Below are 25,098 nucleotides of genomic sequence, written 5' to 3' on the forward strand. Positions count from 1 at the left end.
TCCGGCGATGGTTGAAGTGTGTTAGGAATAACAGGGATAGTGTGTGTGCTGGCGTGTTTTTACTGTGTACCTTAGGGGTAGCTGGGGGAGCACACCTCGGCTTTTCTAATGAGGCACTAATGCCAAAGCAGAAGGTAAAGAAAACCAGCATTAATGATGACCACAGCTACCATCACGGCTACTGCAACCCGGTACATGTTTATGTTGTGATCTCAGCTCCTTTCTCCTCCTGGGGAAATTCAGAGGATGAAAATTGATTTCTGTTTGCCATCTGCTTGAATCAATCCAGGGGAATGTGTAAACTGACTGATGGTTATTGAAATAATAAAGGTGTGGTTAATGTTGTGTCACAGAGCGGAGGCCTCTGAGGAGCGGGGATAGATGACGGTAATGATGGTTGTTATGCTTTCCCTCTTTCAGGTTCAAAACTGTGATTTTTAGACCTTTTCTAACGAGCAGCGACTGGGTGAATACAGGGTTCTTCATAATACCACTTTACTGAGAGACGTTTGAAACGGTAGAAAGGCAGAGGTTTGGGGAAACAAATGTGCTGATCCGTTGGCACTGCTTGATTAGTTATGAGTCTCATATTTACCCAGAACCTGCTGCTAGTCAGTAAATCCATCCCCATAAGTATATTTATACATTGCTATACAACCTCCAAAGGGACGTAGAGGGTTTTGTAGGATCTGGAGTTAATTTTGGGAGATGATTTGGAGCTGCAGAGTATTGGAGTTATCCAAACTGGAACTCTACCCTCCACCCTTCCTTTAAGAAACCTGAACCAAACCCAGTCTGGGTAGCTCCTGTATTTTCATTTGCCTGTTTGTGATTATTAGATGAGAGATGCGCAATCCTCCTGTTTTCTGAATGAATGCTGGTTCCTCTAAAATGTAAAAGAAAACCATGTTTGTTTGTTTTTCCATGAATATTTGAAATCTGTTAAACTTGGCAGCTATTTTGTAAATGGGAAACTTTTAAAGAAAAGTACGAAGTTAGTCACACCCCTAGCCAATTCAGATTTCAAAACAGTCTTTAAGAGAATATTTTCTAAATATATATCATATTTTTGTATGTACTCTTATCAGTAATTGATGAAAAACGTATCTTTGTGCAGTTTACCTCTGGTATGTTGATAATTCACGTTCTTTGAAGAGTTTCTGGACTTTGGGTTTGAAAAACCTCATTACCATCACCCTAATCTTCAGCTCCCTTCACATATCCTCAGTCAAATTTAAGTCCCGATTCTTCCTTTACTTCTACAAAACGGTTATTTCCAGTTAGAAGAAACATGCTGGTAGAAGGAAAAGATGCCCTAAACTTTGCTTGTTAAACTAAATTGGATCTTAACAGTTTGCCAAGATTGTTGCTGTAAATCTCAGAAAGGATCACATGGAGAAGGTTGATGGAGGTGAACTGAAATCTATGCAACTCTAAATTATTCACTTTCAATGTTGTACTATATTATTTACATTTTTCTTCTTCTTTCATGCATTGTTTTCTTCTTTGTTAGCATTTAGAACATATTTAACTCTCCCAATACTTATACTAACAGCATAAATTAGGAGATTTAATTGTGTTTAATCTATGGAGATTATCACCAGAGTTTTTTTTGTTTTTTGCTTCACCCTTCTCCACTGGACAACTGTTTCTTTTATTTTTTTTTTTGATAATGAAAAATAATTCTTTCGACATTTTCATCTTGGTTCCACTAAAGGTAACAGCAGCATCACAGATATACAGGATTAAGTTTTAGGAAACAGATTGAAACAGTTTATGCTTAAAGATGAAAGGAATCGTTTATGATGGTCTTTCTGAGCAGATCCGCAGACAGCCTCCTCCTCTTCTTCTTCATCTACTGTACTGGAGACTCCCACATTGTTTGAATAAAACAAAAGGAAAAGACCAACATAGCCGATCCTTATGTCTTTAGATTTTACAACCAATGAAAAGCTGCGTTGACAGCTTAACAGTTGCTCTGGGTTTTGTGGTGGTGGTGGGGGGGACCATTGCAAAGTCTTTCAGCTGGATTTTTAAGTGCAGGTGGCGCTCAGTAAAAACATATCAGAGAAGAATGGTGGAAAGTTTATTACAGAAAGATGTCATGGCGCAGTGATATGGTTCTGAGGAGATGGTCGACAATGGGGGGGGGGCAAAGAAGGAAAGCAGAGTTACAGCAGCGGCTGCTGTTGTAAATAAAGCCACTGCTGGAGAGGGGCTTGGTTTATAAGGTCATTTAAAGGAGTAATGTGGCGCACTGTCTGGAATTGGCTTTCATTAAAAGAGCCATCGAGAGCGACAGGAAGTGGGAAAGAGCGAGGATCTGTGTGTGTCTGCGGTTAGGCAGCACTTCCATCACACACACAAACACTCATGCACACTTTTCTTTGTATCCTCTTGCAGTTTGTGATTCCCCAGCTCCCAGTATTTTATATCCCCACTGGGAAAAGCAACAATGACCGCCACATTAACAACTTTGTGGCACCACCACTAAATAGTGCACCGAGTCTTTGCCATTATGAGCTCAGGAACAATTGGGAAAGAGACCATCACTATTACAACACAGGGCAGTGATAAGATCCATCACATTGCCATGATTTATGCAAACCATTGTCTGTAATAACAGGCCGAATGATTTATGGAATGGGAAGTAGGAATGCTATGGGACCCCAGTGATATTGGGAACATACGTTCTTTCCCTGTCTCTGTGTTTTTTCTATTTTTTGAAATCATAAAGTTAATGAAAGGGATCGCATGGGATCTCGCTCTCAGCCTCATATCCATCATCTGTTGGCCTGTGCACGCTTCTTTTCCACCTCTATCCTCCCTGGGTAATCAAAGACACCCATGTACTTAATTCTGTCTTCCTTTTATCGCCCCTTTAAGATGAGATCCACACTCTGGTTCAGTTTGACAGTAATGCATAGCAAGCGTCTGCCGCCGGATTCCATCTACTCAGTAAAATGTCCTTGCCTATTCACCCTGTGTGTGTCTTCAATTACACTTTTCCTCCACTCATCCATCCCGACTGCACTTCCAGGAGATGACCTCCTCCTTCTCTCTTCCCTTCCAGGTTCCTTCGATGCTCATTTGCATCATTTCATCTATCTTTCTCTCTGGGCTCAAAGCCAGCCACAAAGCTACTGTAGCTACTATATTGACTTGAAACTCTGGGAGTATCTGCTTGTTTCTGCTACATAATGAATAAATGTGATGCTCCTAGAGGGATGATAATGGTGGAAAATCAGAGAGTATGGAGGGAAAAGAAGGGCTGGATCCAATAAGACTGAAAAAGATGGCTTGTTTTCTGTCTCTGTGCTTAGAAGAGATATTCTTCAAGCCTTTATTTGGTTAAGAAACTTGGTCACAAAAATCAGTACAGCACATCAGTATTTTTTATAGTTATTCATTCTGTGAAAGATCTGTAGAAAATGTAATAATAAATCAAACATGTTTTGTTGTTAAAGAAGGCCGGATCACTCGCTTTGTCAGTTCTTATCCTCCTTTCATTTATCCGTCTGAATCAAAGGTCTCTGATCAAATATCTAAAAGGCAAAGGCAGAAACAAAAGCTTTATCTGCTAAATGAACACATGTAAACAAAGAATTCTTTCCATCATTTTGGCCTGGAGTTTATTGAATCCTCAACCATGGTCCTTAATATTTTAGGTTTAGGAGGGAATGTGTTCACTTTAACAGCTGCAGTGGAGCAGACTAGGAATGGTCTGATCAGCAAAGGTGTTTAGAGTACCCAAAAATCGTGTTTAAAGGTATAGTGGAGGATGTTCTTTTTCTGGGTGGATCACCTTAATAAGTGGTCCTCCTAATTGTCAATCATTCTGGTGATATGTTTACATAAAGCCATCCTACGTCCTCATCCCCATTTTCACTTACAGGTAGTGAGCCTGATATAGCGGAAAAATTGCTAATCTTTTGGAAAGTAAGCTTGTATGAACGATGCAAGGAGCAACTTTTAAACAGAGCGTGCACGAGGACAAATGGGCTTGTGCATGCTCTCACATGCGTTTAATAGTCGTTCCCTCTCGGGAGCGGGTACAGGGTTGTGCTTTTTTTTTTTAAAGTGGAGAGGGCGGGTCTTCACAAAAAATTGCGAAAATCTTCCAAAATACCTTTAATTAAGAGTAGCACTACTTCATCATATTTTTACTGAAGTCAAAGTAAAAAGTGACCTTTAAAGAAATGACTCAAGAGTTAAAAAGTTTTTGGTAGAAAGGTTACTCAAGTACTGAGTAACTGATCTACTTACTAACCGCCATCATAACAACTGATTTAATGTTTAACAAAATGATGCAGAATTTAACAAAATATTGAATGATTTACAAACTCTGGTGGTTCAAAGATTAAAATAAAAAAATAAACATATAGGATCCGGTAATTACACAATAAAATTTTTAGGTGGGGTGAACACTTCAAAATGCATTTTCTGAGTGACAAAAGTAACAGTTTGTTAATGTAGGTTTCATTATAGTATACTGTTTACTGTATTTTTACTGACTCAAGACTCAAGAAATGGAAAATAACATGTAACCAATACAATAATAAATAAACTTTTTTTTATTACATTACTCACAATGTATGGAGTAGCCAGAAATTTTACTCAAGTAAGAGCAGCGATATGTTATCATACTTTAACTTAAAGTAAAAAGTACAGTGCTGCAAAACTACTAAAATGTATTTATTTTTTTCAAAATGTCACTGAAGTAAATGTAACTGAGTAAATTTAACTAGTTTCAGCCCAGTTATATATAAACCGAAAAACAATTATTGGAATATATCAGCCTGCATCTAAAATCTGAGATGTGAACGAGCCAGTTATTCTCCTAGAGGTTAACTATTGTTTTCTGTTTAAGTAAAACACTTGATTAAGACCTTACTAAAAATCCACACTGATATCGATATCAGATCATTATCAATATTAGTCAATAATCAAAGCTGTGATATCAGCATGGTATCGGAATTGGAAAAATTGCATCAAGGCGCCCCGAACAGAGACATATCTAAATCATACAGGAGCAGGGTTAGTTTTGTCCACAAACCTCATTATAAACACGAGGAATGTAGTGCATTGTTTAAATTAAGTTCCTTTTGTTGTGATGATGGTGTTTTTAATGGTCCAATAAGTTCTCAGGCACACATCTGGCCCCAAAAGGTCTGTCTGCTTTTAATTTAACCTGTAATCAGCCTGTTTGTTTGGTTCCAATCTACAGCCCTGCTGCTTAGACCTTCAGGTTACAATCTCAACCTTGGTGCACTCAGACAGGGAAGAAAAAGAGCCTTTAAATATCTGGTTTCAACAGTCTGTGCACTTTGACATGATGAGATGCGAATCAGGCGGCTTCTCAGATTTGGGTTCTTCGGTGAAGAAAAGTTAAATGCAGCGTTGACACTTGCAGCACATATGTGCGTTCCAACACCCATGCCCACTTTGTTGCAGAGCAACTCTGCGAACATATGCCAGCAATCTGTCCGTCACACTTTGAAACACACTCCTGCGAATATCTTGAAATACAACCGCACACTGTAAGGCCCAGTGGGGCAATGTTGTGAACCATCTGTCATCAGCTTTAACTGAAGTGGAGGGGCTAAACTCGCACACTTGATCTTGTTTCGTAGGTAACTTCTGTAGCCTATCATCAGTTCGGTGCATCCAGGGTGATACGCACATGCTGACACACACACCTTCCTGTCACATTGATGAAACAAGGCCCTGCTCAACAGGCTCTGCAGACCAGAGGATCTCCTTTCTCATAAGCGTCTTTCTCCTCTGCCTCCTGTTGCTGTTCCGAGGTCAGCCGTCAATCAGGCGCTGTCGCCACAGCCACCTGTCAGGAGTCCCAGCATGCTTTGCAAGTCTTCAGCCGGTGCATGCTTGACTGGAGGCTGTCACACACGGCTGAACCTGGAGTTGCTGTCCAGAACACAGACATGCACATAACAAGCACTCACAAACAAACCTCGACTCTCAGAAGAATACATACTTCCGTTTGCTTTAATGTATGATTTTTCCTGTTGTACATCGAGATAATGATCCTTTCCCTTAAAATCTTAGTTCCTGATTATTATTTTTTTTCGTTTCTATGCAGGTGGTGAGGGTTCCAGTAGAGAGCTGCGAGCAGTACACCACTTGTGGGGAGTGTTTGGGCTCCAGAGACCCTCACTGTGGCTGGTGTGTTCTCCACAACATGTAAGTTCTTCACACACATCAACACCCTGACACACAACCCTGCTACCTTTTATATTAACTGTTGGAACGTACTTAGATGTTCAAATATAGAAGATACTGCCAATTCGTGGAAGATGTGAGAAATCAACACATCCTCTACAAGGCATTTTCTCTTGCATAAACGTTAAGTAAAGTTATTTGTCACTAAAACTAACAACAATTTTTAGGATTTAGTAATCAGTATTTAGTTTTACCATTTCACCCTTAAAAGGAAGCATAACATAACTGAACCCCAGTCGGCCGCTCACACGGAGACAGGTTCTGCTGGAGGTTTCTTCCTGTTAAAAGGGAGTTTTTCCTCTCCACTGTCACTACAAGCATGCTTAGTGTGAGGGATTGCCTTCAAGTCAATGAGTTGATGCAATCAACTGGTTTTCCTTAGATAGAAAACTTTGAATCAATTTGACTGGATGATCTGGTTTCTCTAAAGTACCTTAAGATGACATGTGTTGTGGATTTGCGCTATAGAAATAACTTGAATTGAATTGAAGACATTTTCTTAATATCTCTGCAGAAATATATCCTAGAAAGGAAAAGTTCTGCCAGTGTCTGAAATCCCGGAAAATTTAGTTTTGGCAATTTCTAGCCATTTCCCCCCAGTTTTATAATACTCAAATGCAATTCCTGGAGAGATGTGAATTGTCAAGAAAATGGTGATACGGTACGATTTATCCAGATATTGACCACCTGATACATTAACAAAGATTTGCAATTTTTTCCAATGATATAACTCTGGAATATTAAGCTCTTGGGCGGTGAGCTGCCATCTAGGGTTTGGACAGACATAGGGGTTAGGACAATGACATAAATCTTTTTCTATTAATATTTATTACATATAAGAACAATTTAGTTGTTATTTAAAATAATTTTCTAATCATCTAATAAAATATTGCAATATTTGACAGGATTGTTTTGTTTTTTTCTTACACCCCTAATTTATTGGAAGTTTCACAGGCAGAAATGATTAGAGGGGAATGATGTTCCAGCCTTAAAGGAAAGTCATGTAATCTAACCCGGAGGAAAAATGTATCCTATAGTTAGTAATAAGTAACTAGTTCTCTTTTTATAAACCACTTAAATAAGATCTAATTGGACTGAAAATCACTTTATTTAGCCTCTTGTCAGATATCAGCTTGCATTCAATAGCTGCTCACTACTACAGCCAGTCTATTACAGCCTCGTCTGTCTGACGGATACCGTCACTTATTGTTTTATGATCTTTTAATTTAAATGCTCTTTGAAGGGTTACTTGTTCTGATTACAATAAACATACATGAACAACTTTTGCTTCAACACAAGCATTGACAGGAGGGTTGAAAAGCAAAACATTATAAGCAGCCCAAACATAAACCATTAGCTGAAGGGAATGTCTATAACATGCTTTAGTTTAAGCTGAGCTCAACCTTTTCTAACCAGCAGCAAACATTTGTGACAAAAAAATGTCAGAAGTCCCATGATTTTATCAATAGCTAGTTAACGGTACGGACCCCCGCTCCCAAAACCCCACAGGAGGTCTGCAACAGGTGGTCTGCAGCTGCTTGTCACATTGTTTCTGTGAAATAAATAACGTTAGAGTTCAGGATCCATATGCTGGGACTCGTCACTATGATAAACGACTTGCAGACTTTACCCTGACTTCAAAAAAGGGTGGATGTGTGCACCTCTGAGGAGACTTGGCAGATCTCTGGAGATCCCAAGAGGTGTTTACCTGAATGAGTCAGGTTTAAAAAAAAAAGTATTACTGTCAGTTTTTAGTCATTGATATTTAATAATTTTTTTTTTTTTTCTAAAATCCTATTAAATTGAACAAAACTGACAGTTTTTTGTTAACGCCCTTTTAAATGTTCCTCTAAGAGAATAAAACCCCGTAAATCTGTCAGCTGTGTAAATCTGTTGTTGACGCAGAAATAAAATCACAGCTTGGCCTTCTCTCTGACACCTTTGTTTTCCTTTGCTGGGTTTATTTTTCCTGGTGTGAACACAGTTTAGCACACCTGCAGTGCTTCACCTTAGGTGTTATTTTGGGATTTGTTACGTCCTGTTTTGCTTCAATATTTCACTGTAAGGCTGGAAATTGGACTTACTAATTGGACTTCTGCTCCTGCAGGTTTGCTAAATATAGCGTGACACATGCAATAACGCTGATGAGGTTTTGCAAAAGTATTTAGATGCACAGATTGTTTGTCACAATGAAAGCAAAATATTCAATGTCTGCTACTGTAACAGTAAGTGGGAGGAAAATGGAAGTGATCTACATTGAACCTGTTATAATGCCCTTCTTGAAGAGTTACTCAGTATCAGTGAGAGTAGATGAAAAGAGTCTCTGAACGACCAACTTCAAGACTGAATTGATTTCAGGTGCAGTCCTAGACAGGGCTTTTGTAAACATGGTCTTGCATTACTGGTTATCTGCAGAATGGTTGTCTTACTCCATGGCTGATTTTATTGGGACTTTTTACAGCTTTCTGTCGTTATTCACCTCCTCTTGCCGCTGCTTTTTAAAAGGCAGAGTAGAGACGTGTGTGGTTAATAATTGAGCTTTCAACAGATAATAAGCTGTGAATCTCTGCAGCTCCTCCAGAGTTTACACTTCTTACACTGAAATTCCACATCCTCCAACGACAGCCTCCGCGGTTCCTCCCATCCTGATCTGCTCCAACTTCCTTGGAGCTCAAAAAGAGCATGCACAATATTATTATTATATTCAAAGGAGCAAAACTTGCAGTAATAATCGTATAATTTAATATGACAAAATTAAAACCCACCATCAGCATCAATCTGCATGTTTTTATCCAAACATTAAATTTTTGTTGTGGGTCTTTGTGTTGGGGATAATTAGGATCATACAAAAATGGTTTGTTCTCTACTTCCAAACTCAGCATCTCTTCATCCAGGCCTCTGTTTGTTTTGAAGTTGTGAGATGCGTTCTTGGAAGTTGTTGCGACTGGATTTGATTAAACTTTTAGGCCTCATGCTATAAAATAAATACTTTGATCGAGTTGAGAAATCTCCTTCCTGGTATATTAAAATAGTTTGCATCCAATAATTTAAACAAACGGTCTCAGTTTTTGGGAATATATAAGAATTATGCTCTAATTTGTAGTTACCGATCCGTCGTTACCATGTTTCAATTTGACAAACTGGATCTTCTCGACGTTCTTTTGACTGTTTGGTGGGATTACAATTACGCATCTTGACCTGACAGGCTCGATGTACGTGGGCGGGACAGAGCGGAGCGGAACGGATGATGTGGAATCTGGGGAATAAGAATGAGACTAATTGAACCGCTAGATTATGATCAGTGGAATCATATTAAAAGAGAATAAAAACAAATGCTCGCCAAAGTTTTAATAATTTCATTAGTTTTATGTTTTTCCTTACAGTCTTCAACAATGCATGTTTGTTTTTTGACCTAACATATACATTTTTATGATTTGCTGTGTAAATGTGAAAAAAGAATGAATTGACAAAAAGTGCACGGGACTCCTTAAGGTATATTACCAGTTTCACTGTTTTCTGACAGTGTTAAACACTATTTGGGTAGCCTCAAACGCTTGTCTTAAAACCATGTCTCGTGTTAATGATTAAACTTACAGCATTTATCCCCATCCTCTCTTTCCTGGAGGCGCACACAGCATCATCATCACAGACTTTAACTAGTTACAACCTTCCTTTTCGGCTCATGTTAACCTTGTGTCTCTAAGTCAGCTTGTTCATGTTCCATAATTTGTCCAAACTTCTTACTTTGACAAAATATAAATGGGTAAAATTGTTTTGTTTTAGCTGTCTGGTGCTTCCAGCTATTTGTTAAGAGCTGCCGTGTTGACGATGTTTCCCTCACAGATGCAGGTGTTTCCAGACAATACTGCAGACTTCCTTTAAGATGTTACATGGCCACCATCGCAGGAGCAGTAAAAGGAAAAAGGGGTTCATAATGAGAAAACCTGTCCATAACTTAGCAGAGCTCTGCTATGTATGTGTGTGTGTGTGTGTCAGGGATTCCCAGGGGAGTGGTTGGCGACAGCGTTTTCCCCTCTGAGCGTGAGCGAAAGCTAACTAAATGAGGGAACGTCGGGAGCTGCTGTAAGGAGCAGGCAGTTAGCATTTTTTTTCTGCCTCTGTCATGTTGTTAAGGCCTTGCAGAGCGCCGCATCAGCACTTTCTTCTTACTGCTGGGACCAGTTGTTGTTAGCACATAGGTGAAGTGAATGCATCATGAATAGCTAATAGCAAGGCTGCCACAAAAACCTGAGGTCTATGCTGATTTTTAGCACGATCAGTTGGATTGTAATAAGGCAGGCGAAGGTGGAGCGCGGCTCATGTGGGGCTTGCTGGAATTGCTTTTTATCGGTCCATAGTAACGTTGGAGATTGCCCGTATGTCTCCAGAGAAGTTTGATTAAGATTGACCTCAAAAGTAAAAAGAGGTTTTTGCACCTTAGCAGTTTTTATACAGGAAATAGGATGATCGTGAAAAGCCTTATGGTGTTTGTGTTTTTTTGTATTATATTTTGGCTGCATGTTTGTATTAATAACGTTTTTATTTAACAGTATTAAAATCCTCTTTGTCCTCCCCAATCCTCCCTCATTCCTCTTCATTACCTTCCATTTCCTTTGCTTCCTCTCTTCTCACCTTCCTTTCCTCACCTTGGTGCTGCTTCCCAGATGTTCTCGTAAGGACCGTTGTGAACGAGCAACCGAGCCCCAGAGGTTTGCATCTGACCAGAGAGAGTGCGTGGAGCTTACAGTTCAGCCAAGAAATATATCTGTCACCATGTCTGAAGTTCAGGTATGTATGCATTCTCCTGGCCTGTATCCCAGCTGTGTTTATGTTTTAACCATCAAGAGTTTCCCTTGGATTTTAGAACAGCACTCTGTTCTAATGAAAGGTTCATGTTAGTGAACAAGGTGGTGATTCTCATTGTTTAATTTTTCTTTTAGATGAGGTATTATTTTTCTTTTTTTAAGCTGGATGTTTAAATCAACCCTGCTGATGTTTCGATGCTGGGTTTGTTGAAAAATGTTGCCTGCAACCAAACATGAGAACACAGGTTTCATATTTAGACTTGATTTCAACTTTGTGACAAAAACAAAGGCTAAAAACACAACTTGGATTCATGCTCTAAAGACTTGAGACATCAGTCACATCCATAGTCTCACAAGGAATCTTAGACATGCTTAGACAAACTTTGTCATTTTGTATACATAGGTTGTATACAAAACAACATTTCAATGCATACAGCTTTTTGACAGTGAATGAGCAGCTTAGAACAGTGAAATGAACATTTCCATTTATAAAGTGCAGCATTAATCAGAAGAAAATGGTGCAAATGCAGTAGAGCTTTGAGTTGAGTTTTATTTAAAGGGATTTGAAAAATTTGGCATGTAGTGCAAATATGATGTTTAAAGGTGTGATGCATTTTATTTTGTTTTTGATCTGATTGCTATGCTGATTTAGCCAAGAGGGTTTATAGATGGTGGCCATTTAGACAATGACAATCTGTTTATGTTAGCTATCGCTCCCTATTGATCCACGCTCTCATAATGAATTTTTTCTTAAATGACTGAAGCGAATAGGAATGACTTTACTGAATTCTCCTTCTGTCAGAAATTAAAGGCACTTTCTGCAGCTTTCATTTTGAAATTCAACTGTTTCATTTAAGTCTGAATTAGTAACTTGCATCAGAACATCCCTACTGCTAAGCCTTAACCATTTAGTCGGTTCTCTAGTATTTTTTAAATACTAGAAAAAGATTTTGAGTAAGAAAAGGCTTCCAATCAGATCCAAAGGGACATAACAGCTAACTTTAAAGTGGAGATTAATATGGAACGTTATTTTAAAGGCAATGGCGGTTTTTCAAAATAAAAGCCTGCTTCAAAATATTTTGGCTACTAGTGTATTTATTAACTAAATGATTCCTGCCATTCCTGTTCTAAAACATTTAAGAAGGACCAAGTTTATGGCAGGCTAGATAAGTTGCTGACTTTTCCCTTTCTTTATTAAATGAAAGACTACAGAGACCGTCTGTATAGAAGAGCCCCCATTCTGTCAAAGCCTCCTTAATGTAACCATGTAGGTTTGAGTGATTGCTTTCAGTCTGCCCATTAACACGTACGCATTAACCTCCACACACACACCCATTCACCCAAGCTCTCCCTCCTTTATTCCTTTTTCCTATGATGCATACCCACACCCAAGCCTTGCTCCCCTTCTCCACAACTCCCATTAACCCCCCCATGTCATATCTTATAACAATCCATGTTACACCATGTCCTTCCATTGATCTTGCGTTGATCGTCTCGTGCTCTCTCCATAGCTGGTCCTCCAGGCTCGTAATGTGCCCGATCTGTCAGTGGGGGTTAACTGCTCCTTCGAGGACTACGTGGAGACAGAGGGACGAATTCAGGGTGGACACATCTATTGCTTGTCTCCTTCTGCGAGGGACATCGCCCCCATCACCAGGAACAAAGGTCGGGACTTGAAACGTCGATGAGTGTGAAGTCATGGGGTAGTGAGGTCACCGTAGTAGCCAGCGTGTGGTCATAGACGTGTAGAAATGTCCGGGATATCTGCTTTCATTTGTGGGTCATTGTTTTTAGTAATGCCGAATAAAAAAAAAAAAAAAAAAGTCACAACTGGGTTTAGAATATTTTTTAACCATTTAGTAAGCTAAAATATTAAAGCAGGAATAGAGACAGCATCACACGTGTGTATGTAATTTTAGCCACTAAGGCTAGTGCTACTAAAACGGTAGTAATCCTTGTCTTAATGCTAAGATTACACAAAGGCTGCAACATTTCGATGTCTAGCATGTTCAAAAGGGTAAAACGAGGCAATGCTTGTTTTGCTTAGATCAGCCTTTCTGTTATCTTTTGAAAGTATTGCTCTCTCTCTGTGTTAATAAATCCCACTCATGTCACTTCAGGTCAGAAAGACAGCTTGATTCTGAATGTCTTCTTTCATTGCTGTGATTCCTCCAACTTTACTTTGAAGGTGTTAATAGTGAAAGAGGCAAACTTTGTGTCCTCCCATCAGTACTTTACTAACTTCTACACCAAAGAGTGTAGTGGTTGGGCTTTGGTTGGATGCTTTTGATGCAAAGATCAGACAAGTCCATTTCTAACTGGCTGATCACCTGTGAAGTCCAGCTTCAGTCATCAGACCATATCTGAGAGCATCTCTACCGAGGCCTCGTCGTCTAATCACAGTTTTTATTTAGATTTTCCTTTAAAGGTCTTTGGCGCTTTGAATTGACATGAAAAGCAAACACAGCTGATGTTATTTAAATCTATTCACTACCACCATGCTGTCCTGTCTCCAGCAGAACATGCATCCCATGTTCATGTACTGAAAATAGAAGTGCTTCTTTGAATTCTTAATGTCAGTTTCAGTTTGGCTTTCTTTGTATCTAAATGGCCATATTTTCTTGGTAACTTCTTTTCAAAGCACCAACCGTAGAGTTGTTTACCATCACAGTTAGAAATATCCTATATGTTAGGAAATTATTCACTGGCTTCATGTCCAATTTTGTCACACCCATAGAAGTCTTGCATCATATTCATATTCAAAGGACTAAAGTACCGTCAGAATGCGCTTGGTGACTCTTTAAAGAGACAACTCAGAAGATGTTCAGCCCATTATGTCCCATTATGGCTGCTCCTCATTGCTGGCATGCAAATGCTGATTGAGAGTGCTATTTATAAAGTCGCCCTACTGTGGAGAAATGGGAAGTGTGTTGCTATGCTACTGTGTCTGTGTATTATTCTTTAAGGTCAAACATCAGAAATGTAAAAGTGATGTACTGGATCAGTTCTGAAATTGTATAAAAATTATTTTTACATTTAATCTCACATAATTATGTGACTGTTTTAGTGGTTAAAGTTAAGACTTACTGGAACTTGAAAGGCATATTAAAGATCGTGAGCAAGTTCTGATATATTCTCTTTTGAATGCCATGCAGGGGACAAGCGGGTGGTGAAGCTCTACCTTAAGTCCAAGGAGACGGGCAAAAAGTTTGCCAGCGTTGACTTTGTCTTCTACAACTGCAGTGTCCACCAATCGTAAGTGAGAATGTTGGAATAGTTTTAACAAACAACATAGATGATGCTCACTTTCATTTGATTTAATGTAACTGCTTCAGTTCAGTTTTCAAGTGGAAGGATGTTTCATGTATAAAAAATGTAAAGAAAATTCATTGCAAAAACAAACAAAAAAGCTAAAGTTCAGTCAGTTTAGATGAAATAGATCAGAAGGGAAATAATCTGTCCTCCTCCCATTCACTTTGATCATCTTCCCTGTCCCTGTTGAAGAAAAACTTCACCCACGGCATGATGCTGCCACCACCATGGGGGTGGAGTGATGTGCATTATTTGCTTCCAGATGCATGACATTTAGCATATAAGCCATTTACTAGATTACGGTACTCCTTTTTACATACTGGGTGTGTTCCCTCATGACCTGTGGCAAATCTCTGACAGAATAATTCAGGATTCAGGATTTTATTTACTAATCAGGTCATCTTGGAAGGTTTCCTTCGTAGTTTGAAAAAGTGTTAAAAGAGAAAATAAGACGTGAAAGCGTGTATATATTATCAGTCTTCACTCTTTTCGTCATTCCTTTTTATTGGTCATTTGTTACTTTCTTGCTTGTATCCTCGTTTCCTTCCTCGTATCCTAAACCCTTCTTTCACTGTATCCATTTTCCCTTATCTCCTACCTCCCTCTCTCACTCTAGTTTTTCCTTTCTTTCTTTCCCTCCTTTGGTCATCTCTAATTATTTTGTATCCATTTGTAATAAATTAAAGTATTCCCTATTTTAATGTGGGCGCAATATAAAGTAAAGTCAGCAAAAGTTTAAGAATTTAGAAGCATTTGAAAGACAGTATTTGTTTTCTAACATTTCAGTCACCCTTGTTTGTCCTTCTGTCCTTATTAAGGTTAGTGGCTGTAAGACGAAAAAATAGATGCATTTAGTTTTTTCTCCTACTTCTTCTGAGATGTTTCTTTCTGCAGTCTCCCTATGGGCTTTCTCATGTCACACTTCATGAAACACATACATGAACATTCACACACACTAAAACGTTCTTTGTTTTTGTACATCTAGTGAGGACCATTCCATTGATTTTCCATTCATTTGTATCCCTTTCTAAGCCCTAACCTTTACAGTTAACTTAAACCAAACAATAACTAGTGACTATCTATCGTTAACCTAAACTCAAGTAAGACCTTCGTCTAAAACCTAACTGGTAACAAAAGAATATTAGGACCAGCAAAATGTCCAGTGGTCCTCAGTTCCATAGTGAAATCGGAGAAATGGTCCTCACTCTGATGCCAAAACAGAAACACACACTCACATAAATCTATTCCACCTTTTTAACCTCCACCAGAGGCTAGAGTTACATTCAAAGTGAAAAATCAAATGTGCCGTACATGACAAACATTTGGGTTTCAAGATGGAAACCAAACGCTTTTTATCATAAGCCACACCGCACTGCAATGATTCATTGATGATTTATTCATTACACTGTGGTCGATTGTAATTCCTCCCTGTAACACAATCTAATCTCATTTTTTACCTTAGAAAAATGCATTTAGCTTTTTAAAGCTTGCAATTACATTACAAATGTAATTGCTTCAACGCTCATTACTTGTTAATAAAACGTTGTTTTTAAATAAACCTTTGCTTGTTTACACCCCCTCATTGAAGATCTACCATACAGCTGCTCCCCTGCTTTAGCTCTTAGTTGACCATGATGCACCCCGTGGTAAACGAATCCTCTAGCTCTTCGACCCCACCCCACACGATACCATCCCTCCCGTCGATCTGTGGCTCATCCTCGGTAGGCAGAAACGTCTGCTGGGGTATTAGCCTTGGGGCAGCAGATGGCTCAGAGGCCCCTCGGGTGCAGGCAGGGCTCCGCTCTGGCTTCCCCTGGAAGCTGGATGAGCCTCCTTCGAGGATTGCCAACAAACACACAGCGTCATAGAAACAAGCATGCACAGCCACACCTTTCCCCACTGTGTCACTTAACCGACGCTGGATGTCTTAGACACCTAATCTGTTATTGTGACCTTTAACCCATTCGCCCCACTTCCCTGCTCTTGCAGACAAATCCTTTGCCTCAGAAAGATGATTAGCTCAGCTGGTTAAGGGTGTGGTGGTTTACGGTGTCGGATCATAGTTAAATTATCTCCCATGAGGACCTCAGTCCGTTTGCTCCATCTAGAGCAGCTCTCTCTATGTTTGTTTATGCTCAACGGTTTCAAATAAAAAGCACATAAAGAAATCCAGTTGCACTGCATGTTTTGCTGACGTGCCTTAAATTCTCTGTAACAACAAAGAAATAAAGGAAAAAAATGCAGCAATGAGAGCTGTCCATTAGAAGATATTCCCCCAATGAACTCTGATAATATCCACTCCCTGCACTGATCTAATACAACCTCTTAGTGATGTAATGGAGGCATTTAATGAAGTTACTGATCGGTCACGTCGCATCTTCTCCAATAACTCTGCTGGTGAAGTGAGATGTAGAGATAAGAATCCCAGTTTGAGCTGATAGTCTGTCCTGCGTACATTCAGAGGCCTTCCAGGTGTGGACTCCTATCAGATCAGAATGGTAAAGTCATTGACGCAATGCCCGCTCAGCCACATGCTCCACCTTGTTTTGAGAACCACATGTTGTTCCTAACTGCGCTCGGCTTACACTTAAATTAATTATAATTAAATACTGAAAACTCTGCATGAAAGGATTTAAAATGGTCTTTATAACTGAAAAAATTGTCAAAATGTAATCAGTCAATAGGAGAGGCTCATAATTTATCAGCCTTTAGGGATAATATGAGGTTAATAATGCAGAAATGTTAACCATAAGTGCTTAACATCATCTAATTGCTTTTATTGAACCACAAAAGCAAAAGTTATTCCTTCTGCTACAAAAATAGTGGGAATGTCACTACAATGTCACTATTTGGCATTGCAGTTGCGCTTATTTGTATTATATGGAAATAATGAATCTGTTTGCTGCTGTTGTGATGATTCTATAGTAAAGGTTTTTCTTTTGTTGGTCACTTATTTCAGAAAGGAAAACATGAATATACAGATTCATGATGCATATTAAATTACTTCAAGCTTGTATTTATTGTGATTTAATGATTATGTGTTGTGCATAATTAAAACCCTGAATTAAAGCTACAGTGTGTAATAATTACTGGGATATACAGTCAGAAATGTAATATATTATACATAACTATGTTATTTATCATCACCTATGAGCTCAGCCTCTTAACCTTAATATTTGCGTTGCCTTAGAATTCGTTATTTATAATTACATAGGAGCGGGTCTCGCAGCCATGGAGGCAGACATCTTTGCGCTACGGCAGCGCAGAGGCAACAAACTAGCGATTGCGAGATCGCCAAAATGTCACAACGATGTAGAAAAAATAACGGGTATATTTATTATCTTAAGTCTACATGAAATCTATACCCTACACAGACTAATGAAATACTATCTGTAAAATTATCTATGTAAACAAACCTCATCACTTGAGAAGGTAGGTGATGCGGACGTCGTGGAAGACATTTTGTCCCGTAACACTCGCCGTACTGTTGGGGGGGGAGAAGCGGTGGGGGGGAGATGTTCATGTTGCTGCAGTCTGCAGTCTGACCGCTAGATGTCGCTAAAAGTTACACACTGTAGCTTTAAGTGTTTCAGAAGTCCAATCGGCTAATTTTGTTGAAATCCCTGCCAAGGTTTCCTGAGCCTTGTGTCTCGGTGTGAGTTAGAAGGCTACAGAGATACAGGGAAGGCTGCTGAATACATAGGAGTCCAGAAAACATTGAGATCCTCCATAAACACGGCTAAGCCATAAAGGAGTTGGTTGTTCAGGGGGCTGTTTCAAATCATTATCATTATCGACCTGTAGCCTATACGGAATCTATGAAATCAAAAAGAATAAGAGAAACACCAGCCCTAACAATGCAGATGAAAGGGAGGCAGCTATGACATCAACCTGAACTTCCATTACACCTCCCTCTGTAGAACCACTGGCTTATCGCCTCCATGCCATGGCGCATTGTTGCAGTAATTGGACCAAAATGAGGCCTGACAGAATATTAAGTTAGTCTAAATCAGTGGTTCCCAAAGTGTGGGGCGCGCCCCCTAGGGGGGGCGCAATGCCATTGCAGGGGGGGCGCGGGAAGCGGTATGGATGAATGAAGAAAAAAAAAAAAAAAACAGCGCTTGCTTGACTGAGCATAATGGACAGTTGTGACACTGCAACCCAGGTTTGAGAAGATCTGCAGCAACAAGCAGGCTCACTACAGCCACTGAAAAGATGGGAGGATGAAAGTAGTGGAACTAGATTTGTTTCTCAACCATAAATAAATCCCAACCACCAATCTTTTTAGATATCTCAGTGGATGGATGTTGTTGCACAGCTTTTCGAGCACTTGCTCTTGCATCACATAAAAGGACTTTAAATAAACAGATTCAAATATGTTAACAGCTTGCCATAGTTTGACACTGAAAAGAAGTTATCCTCTGCCCATTGTCCCTGTTTTTTGCGGTGCATTTTTCCTCATACGCAATCCCCCTCCTCCTTATTTACTCAACAGATTACATCTAGGCCCCGTTGCCAGAAAAAAAAAAAAGCCATAAATTTGCATACTTGTATTAATCTAATTAGAATCCCAAGAGCGTAAGTTTAAGGGTTGCTGAGATTGAAACAGAAAATCACCCACGGCCATGATTACTGCTTAATTAAATATTTCCATATGCTTTCTTTTTTTTCTAACTCTACATCTCTGTGTTTAATAAAGACGTAGATACTGGAAATAGTTTAAAACTTAAGTGTAAGGATGAGGCCATATGGAGTGCCTATTCATGCTGTGGTCAGTTTGATTTGAAGCGGATCATTTCTCATTCTGTGTGATTTAGCGTCCTCCTAGACTCAAACTCCCTTTGGTACAAAGGTATTAGAAAAGATGAGCTGAAAAGGCTATGAGAACTATTAATTTTCATCCAAGCTCAACTCATACATGCAATAATGCCATTTGGTGCAGGAATATCGGGTCCCTTTTTTTCTTACCTTTGTCAAATAATGCAATTGATAGCTAGTTCCTTAGGAGAATTAAATAATTCAACCCCTTGCCTTTGAAATGAAAAGTATCCAATAAATAAGTCATTTTGCCATATGCTGGAGAGTCAAGTGTGTCTGACTGGAAGGACAGTTTGCATTTTGCCTTCCAAACTGACCAAGCAGACACCTTAGCAGAGAATCCGTCTATTGTGTTTGGCCTTGAAGAAACGATGCTAGTATGTCTCAATTAGCATCTGAATATGAAAAGCTTAAATTAACATTATGAGCGTGGGCACAAAGGGAGCATGTCTCCAGCTGCTCAAAGCCTCAGACTGGCTGCAGGCAATGGGAAAGGACATGAAGAGGCAATAAGGCTATGCTGTGGGGGTCTGAAAAATGGAACCCGCCCTTGATAAAAGGTGTCGCATTCACTCCAATGGAGCTGGGAGGGCTTTTTTCTCTGATGAGGGCTGCACCATGGCTGTAATAGAGACTTTGAAATGCGACGGCAATGCGTGACAAGGAGCCCCGCAATCGAAGAGTGGGCTGTGGGGGGTTTCTGCCGCCGGGCTTCCGATTGGACTCTTAATGGAACGGTCTTTTATTTCAGAAGTCATTCTTCTAAAAGTGAAAAGCAACACAGGCAGTCACCTGCTGGTATTTTTCTCATTATTTTAAACTCACCGCTACACTAACAAGCTTGATTTGACATGAATAAAAGATGTAAGTCGGATGAAAATGGTTGTTATCAGGCTAATGCTGCAGATGTGATGACTGATGTGGGCCGCTAACTGTACTTTGTATTGTTCGCTGTTTGATTTGAGTCACCTGCTGTTAAGTTGGTGTTGAAGTGTGTTTTGATGAACGCTGATCCCCCTGAGCCAGGCTCCTTTACATTCAGAGTTGTGATTGTTTGTGTTAACAAGCATCACAATGAGCCCAGCTAACTTGGATGTTTTGCTGATTAGTTTTGCTCCAGTATTATCTATAGGTGTAACACTGCATGCTGCTCAAAAGCAGTGTTGCCAACTTCAACGTATGAACAGATAACGCTTTGCATGGCCTCGTTAATGAGCTGCAATGGATATGAAACGCGTCAAATTCGCATTTTCTTTTGTTTTTCTTTATTTTTAGTTTTTAAGAGTTTGCCCAAAATTTGCATCACATTTTTATTGCAAGAAAGCAGAAAAAATTCACTTTTGGATCATTTAAAAAAAAGAATGTGTAACAAGTGTGTTATAATGAAAATTGCGGTAAGTGCTTAAGCTAAATAAACTTGGCTACCGTGGTAATCACTATATTTTCAGACTTTTCATACTTTCTTTAAAAAAACGACTATTGACAAGTTTCAAGATGTTTTCTATTGTTAATGAAACCTCTTGGACTCTCTTGGAAGGGAGTGTCCACGTGTCTCCCCAGCTGCAGCAGGACCAGGAGGTTTGCCATTTTAATCCAGAATCCAAATGAACGGTTTAAAGTAACTGCGTTCATTGTGCAGTGTAAATGTAAATCTGCATTCGTCTTAAATAACTAAAACCCTAATGATACCAAAACGGCATATTTAAACAAATCAGAGCTCGTTGTGGTTTAAGCTGATTTGCTACATCATCGCTGTGAAACGTAGTACTGCCTTTCTATCGGTACTGATCTTGTTTGTTGTATGGTGAAACTGTCCATCTTTCGTATTGTCCATTATAGTTACCTCCAAATGGACACTCAGCTACGTGATCATGTCATTTAACTTTATTTTTTTTAGGAAGAAGAGCCAATAGCTGTATAATAATGGATAACAAGCCCTGGGGCAAATTTTCCATTGTCGAAAAATAATGTGGTGTTTGATTTTGGTTGGAACATCCCTGCTAATGTTCCCATTTGTTTCTGTATTGACCAGCCATCTACCGTTTCTCAACTGGACCAAAATCCCAGCTCTCCTCTCTAAATCTGAGCACTGCATGCTAACCCGGCGTAGCCTAATCGCTTCCCCTCCATTTGTTGGCAACATTGACAAATCTCCTCTTTGCTCTTGTGTGGTATTAAGAGGCCTGTTATTTCCTTACCTGCACATCTTTTATTCTAAATGGACAGCTTCTGTCAGCACAATGCTAAATCGGTCAATTAAAGCGGCAGTGGGATTGAATTAAGCTCCAGCCTCTGATCTTGTTCAAAAGGAGGGGGTTTCTGGGCTGGAAATGATTACTTAAAGTGTGCACCTAACAAACGAGCGGCCCTAATTGATCCAAATGAATCCACGTCAGGGTTTGATGGATTCATACGTGGGTTCCATCTCAAAGCTCAAGAGTTAAAGCCCTCATTTTTCATGCGGATAAGGAAAAGGAAAGCTGGCATTTTACACAGGGTTAAAACACACTGGAGAGCTTGTCAGGAGGGTGAGTGTGCTTTTTTCAACCCAGAGAGATCCTCACAAATTTACACTTGGCAGATATGGTGGAATAGAAAGCAACCTGCTTACTATGTTATCTTTATTAAATGCACTATTTCACTGTTAGCCCAATAAAGCATGTGCTGACACAAATCCCTTGCTAAATAAAGCACAGAGATGAAATGGTAAAATTGAAGAGAGAGCCTTGCCCTTTAGTATGCTTTCCATTAACATGAAGCAGTTTTATTTGCTAACAAGTCATTATTTTATTAGCTGCAGACTAAGAATATATCTCCGCTCATTTGATATACTGCATACATAAACCTCTGTGACTCTATTGTACGAGTTTTCTTTAGATATGAGAGAGCACATATAGATCCATAATCATCGTCTGATATCCTAGATTATGTTTCATCTCTCTCCCACGAGAAAGTCCCCCCTCCCCTCTCTCTCACGATACCTGGCATATACACCCCTGTAAGGGGAATCCACCTGCTTTTTGATGTCCTCTCTTTTCGCCTCTCCCCTTTCTTTCGTCTTTCTCTTTCTGTCAGTCTATCAGCACCTGGCCTCTGCCAAAGTAGGGGAATTAAAAACGGTGGAGGGCTCTTAGCCCCACGGATGAAAGGGAGCTTTAGAGAAAGAACGAGGGGGACAAAGCAAATGGATGTGAGCAAATAGAGAAGTGGAGATGGGGAAAGATAAGGGAAGGTTCACAGCTTAGTGGATAGAAATTGTAACAGGAGAGCAACAATATGCAGAGTCGGGTGGTGAAGGCAAAGGGAAAATCAAGCAAGCTGGAAGTGATGAAGGGAAGCGATGAGAGGGAAGTTCAGGCAGGTTTTAAGGTTTAGAAATGGATGGGAAAAGAGAACATTTCATGGGTTGGTCGAAAGCAGAGAAAAATACCTTAATAATCCCTTATTTTTGCCACCTGCCATATTTCTTTAAAGATGGACAGTTATCTTTGAACAAAAAAAAATACAAAAACACCTTGAGAAGATTTATCAGTATGTTTTGAGCTGTCAAAAAAAAGTAGCGCACTTTGCTATCTGCATCCATCCATGATCTCCTTTAATCTTTGTTACAGCTGCCTATCCTGTGTGAATGGCTCCTTCCCATGCCATTGGTGCAAGTACCGCCACATGTGCACCCAGAATGCCTATGATTGCTCTTTCCAGGAAGGACGTGTCAACCATTCTGAGGTAAGAAGCCTAAAAATACTTGACTAAAGTGCCATTTATTCCAAATTCTGTTCACAATCAATGCACATAACTGCAGTTATAGCAACGTGAGCTTGGATAGTTCATCTGCACACGTCTCCCTCATCCTGTGTGCCTCGGGGTTTCCTCCCATCATCCTGCTGGGTGTCAGCTGTCTGTATGTGTAATATTGGCTTTTGGCACAGTGACAAAAGCTTGTGTACTGTGCAGCAATAATTCTGTCGTGGCCCATAAGGCCGTAAACAGGTTGGGATGAATGACTTTCTGTTGGAAATACCGCCTTGTTCTTACAAAGCCAAATGCTGCATTAGCATAAAAGCTAATATTAATCGTGCCAAGTGGCAGCGACTGCAGGCGTCATGTAAGGCATAGCAAGCATTTGTAAAGTGCTGTATTACATGCAGGGCTGGACACCAACCTGCATAGACGGGTGCAAAGTTTTCCAACATCAACCAGTGTTATAGCATCATTCAATTCTAAACTCCCCAGTGTCTGACGGTCACACCTGAGCTTTATCAGTCTTGGGCCTTAAACACACAAAACGTTATTCATCCCTGACTCTTTCTGCTTCTGGTTCAGCTCTCTGTTATCTACCGGCAGATTAAAGCTCCATCACTTGTCAAGCCAGGCCCAATAACTGGCCTTTATTAATTGCTCAGCCTTATAACTTATTGCTTTCTTCTTTATCTCATCTCTCAACTGAAGCTGTTGCTGAATCCTAAACACAGGCATGCTAAAACACAGCCTCTGTGCCCAGTGCGAATGGGACACGGCCAAGACTTCATGGTTCATAGGGTTGAAGCTGTTGGATTCCGGCCCCCGTTTGGAAGGCCAGAGGAGTGCACTGGTTAGAGCGTTGCGAAGCGGCTAAGGCCAGAGCAGAAGCACTGGCATAAACTCAGGCTTCCTGCATAGCCTGGAAGATTTCATTTCACCATTAGGAGATGAAAGGGAGAAATTAGGAATTTCTTTGTTATAAATAGAGCTTCACAAGTGTGATCATTAGAGCATCTCAGTTAGTTTTAGATCTAGTTGCTAGAGATCTTCCACCATTAGTCATCTTTTTGTGTTAATCCAATTTTTTTATGAAGTTAATCCAATTTTTTTTTATGTCTTTAAGCATCTGTCTTTAAGAGCTGCAGAAAGCATGGAATGCTGCTGATAGAAAACAGACTTAGAGGAAGGCAACATACGGGTCTCTATTTAGAGCTACTTTTAGGGGTTTATTTTACGTTCATTTAATAATAATACACAGCATATTGGAATATTTTTGGTAATACCCTTAAAGTAAAAAGTGTTTTATCTTAACATCTTAAATTCTGCTCCATGTTTTCAGGATTGATTGTGAATGATGTCACTTTTACTGTTTATCTCTTGGAGGTTACTGAAATGACTTGCTGACATTTAGAATAGTTTTTGCACCACTGTCTTTTTAAATTCTCTTTTTTATGATTTGAGACATGTAAACAAACCTGAAAGGTCATGGTTTATGTATAAGAGACATGTGCTGTTATTTCTTTTCAGCTTCTTTGTAAAAGACACACTCTGTCTATTCTTGTCTTGGTTTTTTATTTAAATATAATGAATCAACCAGGATGTTGTTTCTAATCTATGGGGGAGTGTTGGCCTAGTGGGTTAGAGCAGTGCGCTTGTGCTCTGAGAAGGTGTAAGACCCGAGTTTGATCCCCACAGCCTCCACTCTGGATCCCTGAGCAAGACCCTTTAATCCCACACTGCTAAATATGAACAAAAAACACCTTTTTGTTTATAATCCTGCTAAATATGAAAATGATAATCAACCTTCTAGCTGGTAGGGCTGAATAATCTGGAGCTTTAGCCTTCCTGTTATTCTCTAAAGCTTCAATCTCTTTCTTACCAAGAAAAAAACCCAGAGACATCAGTGGGTCACATGCCTCTTAAAGGACACATCTTTGTTTTCTGCTACCTTATTTTAATATCTTAAAACAGCTAGATTATGTTGTCTTCAGTCGTTAACAGCTTGTATACAGCAGGATGTTAATGTGACCTATATATGATATTTCTGGAGGCATAAAAAAAGAAAATGTATATTCTTAATGAAAGCTAAGTTCAGAACTTGAATCTTGAAATCCTGCATGCCTAAAAGTATCTGACTGCATCATTTCAAGAATAAATACCTTTTTAGTTAATCACGCAA

The 25,098-nt window shown here is 39.6% G+C and overlaps 1 protein-coding gene across 1 annotated transcript in view; it reads left to right on the forward strand.

Moving 5' to 3' along the window:
* LOC119780114 (plexin-A1-like) overlaps positions 1-25,098 on the forward strand; it is a 241,063-nt gene that overhangs the window by 112,114 nt on the left and 103,851 nt on the right. Inside the window, exons 5-9 of the mRNA XM_038280016.1 lie at positions 6,104-6,204; positions 10,908-11,031; positions 12,560-12,713; positions 14,204-14,303; positions 22,790-22,904. Coding sequence (XP_038135944.1) covers positions 6,104-6,204; positions 10,908-11,031; positions 12,560-12,713; positions 14,204-14,303; positions 22,790-22,904 — 594 coding nt within the window. The remainder of the gene's footprint in view (positions 1-6,103; positions 6,205-10,907; positions 11,032-12,559; positions 12,714-14,203; positions 14,304-22,789; positions 22,905-25,098) is intronic.

This window comes from Cyprinodon tularosa, unplaced genomic scaffold (assembly GCF_016077235.1).
Source record: "Cyprinodon tularosa strain WSP-4 unplaced genomic scaffold, ASM1607723v1 ctg155, whole genome shotgun sequence".
NCBI lineage: Eukaryota > Metazoa > Chordata > Actinopteri > Cyprinodontiformes > Cyprinodontidae > Cyprinodon > Cyprinodon tularosa.